The sequence below is a fragment of the Hordeum vulgare genome, chromosome 5H (genome assembly GCF_904849725.1).
Source record: "Hordeum vulgare subsp. vulgare chromosome 5H, MorexV3_pseudomolecules_assembly, whole genome shotgun sequence".
Lineage (NCBI taxonomy): Eukaryota > Viridiplantae > Streptophyta > Magnoliopsida > Poales > Poaceae > Hordeum > Hordeum vulgare.
In genome coordinates, this window is record NC_058522.1 from 388,166,609 (window position 1) to 388,172,653 (window position 6,045).

Genomic DNA, 6,045 nt, shown 5'->3' on the forward strand with positions numbered 1-6,045 from the left:
AAAAATGCTAAAAAATTATTGTCTCAATGAAAAACATGCTAAAATAATAAAGAGGGTAAAATGTGGCACACCAGGGTAAATATGTTTTTTTCTTCTGTTTATGTAGAATTTTCTGACATAGTTTAGATGTAAGGACTGAATGTGTATCCCAAATAATATTTTGAAACTGCATATCCAACTCTACATCAATGCGCACAAGGTATCGTCTAGTTTCTACATTTTCTGACAAGAGAGTCCTTTCAGGCTTTCACTAGCATTGCCGGCAAGTTTGGGATCATGCATATGCTTTTTGTTTCATACCGATGTGCAAGCATTTCTCTTTCCCTTTAATGTATGCTTTAGATTTTTTTTTGCATGGATGCATGCCAACGATTGACTGTTCAATCTTTCAATGTGCGAAATCGCCTAACCAGTAGTGTCACTAAAGTAGAAATTATCAAATCGTGCTACTACCTTCATTCTGATGTACAAATCATTCACGTAGTTCTAGATCAACAATTGAACTACTTAAATTATATTATATGCAATAAAAAATAAATATTTAAAAGCTACATCCGTATAAAAATTTAATGATATCTTTTCATGACATATGACACATATTTAATACTCAAATCGATGACTTAAAACTACGTAAATGACTTATAGTCACCCCGTCTCGATTTATAGCGCGTGTGTGCAGTTTTAGGTGATCAACTTGACTAATTAAATATGTGTTACATGTAATTAAAAGTATATTATTGGATTCTTAAGAGGATGTAGTTTCTAAGGATATAGTTTTCATCACATATAAAATATATTTAACGAGTTAAATTGTTAATCTAAAACTATGTACTTGCCTTACAAACCGAAACGAAGAGAGTACACCGACACGGAGGGAGTATTGAGCATTTGAGATCCAACCTTCAAAAACGCCACTAGCCGATCTCATAAAAAACCTCGAACTACAAAATAACCGCCAACTTAGGGTGTGTTTGGTAGCTGTTTCCATTCCAGCATAGTTGTTCCCCTTTGAGACATGCTAAGTTGAGACATGTTGTATGTATGCATGTGTGGTTGTTTGATAGTGATGTATCTGTTGAAACATGTTGAGTTCAGACTGTGTTTGGTAGCCACTGCGGCGTGGTAGACCCTGCTCCTCCACCACCATGACCTCATCGGATCCCCAGCCCCACGCCGCCTAGCGACCGGATCCGTAGCCCCACGCCGCCTAGCGATCCGATCTAGATCCAGGCGCCGCCACGCGGTGAAGATCGAGGAGGAGGAGGAGAGAGGGTGAGGCCACCGGGGCTCGGGTGAGGCGCGGTGGGGCTCGGACGGGGCTCGGCGGGGCTCGGGCGATGACGTTGGAGCTCGGGCGAGGACGCCGGGGCTCGGGCGAGGCGCGGCGGGGCTCGGGCGAGGCTGCCGGAGCTCGGGAGAGGCCGCCGGGGCTCGGAAGGGGTGCGGAGGGGCTCGGGCGAGGCGCGGCGGGGCTCGAGAGGGGCGCGAGAGGGCGAGGGCGAGGCGGCCGGGGAGCGATGGGGCGAGGGCCAGGCGGGGCGAGGATGCATGGGCTTAGCATAGCTCTGCTTAGCTCGTCTCCATGGGGTGTTGGGCTCAGCTATACTAAAGCCTTTTTTTTGCACCAGTTGATGCATGCTCTCTTAAGTCAATACACCCTACCAAACAGCAAAAAGTGGATCGGAGAGAAAAAATTTAGGCTCATACACTCCTCGTACAAACTACCAAACAAGCCTTTAGAGTACGAGACTACGAGGTGAAACACGATCTATACCAGATACCACAAAAAGTCATTGTCCTGTAACCCGTATGACGCCGCGTAGATAATCAGGATTAGAGGCAGTTTTTGCATGGACTTGTAAAATAAATGAAAACGATTAGCAAGACGGAAATTCCAAGCTCCCGCCACAATCTTTCGACCATCGCCGCCGCGCGCTGCCGTCGACAGAGGGACATGAGGCCAAGGGTGAGCTTGGACATGAGCCCCGTGAAGAGCACCAGCACAACGATGATGGTGATGTGCTCGAAGAACGACCTCCGCAGCAGCGGTACTCCACTGTCATCCGCCTCCAAGCTTCCTTCTGCCATCATGCCTCTTCGCCGCCGCGAGCTGCCGTTGCGGCCGCACACCGGGCGAGCCGCTGCTACAACACAAGCAACGAGAGGACCCGATTGCTTTCTTTTTTTATTTGTGTGAGTGTTTTGTCCTATTTTACAGGGACCTTTAGGTAAATTCAGTTAACTTATACACGATATGTTCTGTCGACATACAAATCGTATGAAAAATTCTTATAGATTCGTTTTAGGGAACCGTATACTGTTTTTTAGAGAACCCTATGCTAGAGATGCTTTAAAAACATTTACAGACGGACCCTTCAAATCTATCTCAAACATCTGGACAGGTCATCCGATCACTAACTAGTCATCAAAAATGAACTTTGTCGGATCTCTTAGACGGGTCTTAAATGTTCGGACTAACCATCACCCCTTATATCGAGCGCAAATATTGGGCGGATATGGGAAACCCGAGCACGCCGGGTCCTTTGGCCCGCACTGGCGCGCGCTCGCCCTCATCGACCCCACATATATTCGTCCCCATTCATTTGCCGGACCAAATCCTAGCCACTTCACTCCACTCCCATCCGCCATCCAAGCTTGCCTCCGACGATCTCCGATCTTCTCTGATATGAAGGGCAGTGGATCCGAGTCATTTACCTTCAGATTCGTCAACCACGAGCTCATTCCATGTGGCCCCGAGGAGAAGATGGTTGTCCGGCTAGCGTCTAAACGCCATGGCGAACGCGCAACCCCTTCATTGACGTGCCTCTGACACACCTTGGGCGTCCTCGGATGCTAACATGGCACGACGTGCCCGCCGTGCGAGGCAGTGAGCGTGGGAGGCGCACATGCCTTAAAGACGATGGACGTTGGAGAGTTGGAGTCGCACTCTTCAGTGCCCCGTATAATGCACGGATGCGGGTGCTGCAACCGCATCGTAGTCGAATCATCTCTTTCGAGGGAAGATCCACCATCAACCTGACGTTCACCGGCACCGTACGGGTCATGGCCTCCGACGAGGAAGAGTAGGGTCTCGAAGACAACGGGAGCTCGACTCCTGTGAGCTGGCTCGTTTTCCATGCCCTACTTTACCTCGCCGGCAACGGGGCCGACATTGCGAGGTGCACAACCGACCGCTGGACATGGACAGAACGGAGCAGGACGAGCTCCGCCTAGTATTAAGTTTAGAATACATGTAATAATATGAATTTAAGGTTTCTAATTTAAGATGCCCCGGATCGGATTTGTAAGTTGTGGTTATAGATGCTTTTAACTGCTCTTTTGTTTTTTGTACAGAACACTTGAAAAAAAAAGCACAGTACTCGGGATTTATTACTAACTTCAGGACAGAGGTCAGACGTGTGTCAGAGGGATCTTCGGTGCTGGAGTGCTTTCCCTGGAAGTCACAAGTACAGGTCGCCTTGTCAGTTGGCTCATCTGTTATGATATACAGAGAATAAGTTATGGTTAAATAGAGAGTGGATGTGAGGCACGGCGAGTAGCTGGTACGTTTGGAGCTTCAAGCTTAATGGCGCAAGGTATGAAGCGAATATTTGCCTGCTTATTGCTCGGTTATTTGCGGGGGGAAATTTGCCGTCGATATTCATTTACTCTAGCAATGGGTTATCCAATTTGCACGACATAGGCTGTTTCAGATTCAGTGATCCAAATTGGAGAATATGTGAACAAAATGATGGTGCTAGTTCTAGAGTGCTGAGTGATAGCAGTCCCAGTTAGAGGGCCATCATTCACGATCCTATTTTGTCACTGAAATTTTTACTTATATGGTATGATGTGCCCAGGATCCGAGGGCATGTTCTGTTAGTTAGTTTACAGCAAATACACGGTTTTAAATGAAATTTGATAGAAGTATTTGTTTCTGACAGGGAAACTTGATATAAGTAGGCTCGTTGTAATATGTTTTAGTCAAATGTTAGTTGTATGCTGAGTGCTGACTATTCTTTGCCTGCAGATGCAGGAATCCCAAATGCTGACTGCCACACCGATTTGGAGGCAGGGAAGAAAGCGCCGGCGGCCAAACAATGTGAGATGGCGCGAGGTGTCTCAATCTCCAGGGTCCGTATGCAATTCTGTGGTTTGGACAGCAACAGCTACACGCCGCAGTATGTGCCGATCGGCCCGTATCACGTGAGCTGTTCGTCTGCACGGATTGAAAAAGAGAAGCTGTGCGGCGTCTCCTTCGTGAAGAGCCTCTCAGACGAAAACACTGAAGGTGGTATTGCTCGATTAGTGGAGAAGTTGGAGCCACGAGCGAGGGGGTGTTACGGCGATGGGGTTGGCCAACTCACGCCGGAGCAGTTCTCCCATATGCTGCTGCGCGATGGGTGTTATCTGCTTCTTCTGTTCGTGAATTATGTGACAGGGGCATGCGGCAATGGCGCCCCGACGGCATCAGGCTGCGACGACAGCGCGGTGGTCCGCGACACCGTCTTCCTTCTTGAGAACCAGATACCTCTCTTCGTGCTTGAGAAGATCCACGAGCACGTCACCGGAGGGGCGAGCATGTCCGTCCTCGAAGATATAGCAGTTTCTGTCCAGGAGCTTCTGCAGGCACAGCTCTACATCAGCAAGAAGCTGCGGCCGGCGCCGCCGCAGTCGTCCCACTTGCTCCACCTGGTGCACGCCTACTTTCAGCCAACCAATCTGCCGCCGGAAATGGATGAGGACACGGCATGGCTCACAGTCACAGGTCGGTGGCGCCGGGCGAGGGAGTACGTCAGGTGCGGAGGCGTGCGGTTCAAGCGCCGGGCCTTCATGAACGGCGAGGAGTGGACCGTCCTCGACGTGTGCCTTAAACGAGGCACGCTGTGGATCCCTCACCTGCGGGTCGACAGCAACACATGGGCCATCCTACGTAACCTGATGGCGCTGGAGGAGCAGATTACCCGGCGGCCAGTGACTGCGTACTGCATCTTCATGTCGCAGGTGGCGGGCACGGTGGAGGACGTGAAGCTGCTGGTTAACGCAGGGATTGTCGAACACTTCCTGGCGAGTGACGAGCAGGTCGCTCAAGGTTTCGCCAACCTCTGCATGGGGGTGGTCATGGACGTTGACAACCTCGACCGGAACTACCTCAAGCCCATCTGGCACAAGCTGCAGGAGCGCTGCCAGAGCCGTGTGTTTAGATTCATCGGATGGTTCTGCCGTGACCAGCACCTCATTATGTCCATCGTGTTCCTTATGGCTGTCATCGTCTTGGTTTGTCAAGTGACGCAGACGTTCTATGCAGTTACCGGAGGTGGACGAGGACAACGTCCAAAACAGTAGTCTCTCTCTGTGTAATTAGTTCTGGGAGCATGAGTCCATCACATTCGACATTTATCTTACGTCGAGGTCGGTTCATTGCCCTTTCTATTTTATTTTGTGTACGTGCTTCCTTGTTTTGTCCGTTGAAATAAACCGTAATCTCATAGTTCTCTTTTCTTACTTCTTCTTATTCCTCCATTTTGAATGGTCAGCTCCCTTAAAAGAGTCTGATGTTTTTTGGTAAAACCAATTTGAGATTGGTCATCATGAGAGGTGGCATCCGTTGGACAGGGGAGGATATCAGATCCTAATTTGCTAACCCTAGCCGCCGCCTCCATCCATTGAGCCGCCGCTTCCTTCCGTAACCCTAGCCGTCGCCTTCCGTCCCCCCCTAACCGTATGCATCGATTGAGGCAGAGGCCGTTGTTTGAACTTTTTCTAAAAAAAAAGAGATTGGTCATCATGTAAAAGTGCGCGATGTTTACTCGGGTTTGCTGTTTCTCAGTCTCCTGATAAATAACTATAGCTCAATCACTTGTCCAACCGTTAAATGTGTAAAATGACTAATTAAGGGTACCCTAGCACACTGCAAAATAAAAACGAAACTGCTTTGCGTGCGATTCTTTTTCGTCCAACGCTGCTACGACTAGAGAGCAAATGATTCGTAAATGCTATGGCCCACAAGCTTATGGTGTGTTTGTTTTGAGGGACTTTTTGATG

At 49.0% G+C, this 6,045-nt stretch overlaps 1 protein-coding gene across 1 annotated transcript; it reads left to right on the plus strand.

Moving 5' to 3' along the window:
• Window positions 1-3,494: 3,494 nt before the first annotated feature.
• Window positions 3,495-5,489, plus strand: LOC123397824 (putative UPF0481 protein At3g02645). The gene is made up of 2 exons (XM_045092355.1): window positions 3,495-3,596; window positions 4,031-5,489. The coding sequence occupies exons 1-2, from the start codon at window positions 3,587-3,589 to the stop codon at window positions 5,344-5,346; spliced, it is 1,326 nt and encodes a 441-aa protein (XP_044948290.1). The 5' UTR covers window positions 3,495-3,586; the 3' UTR covers window positions 5,347-5,489.
• Window positions 5,490-6,045: the final 556 nt, after the last annotated feature.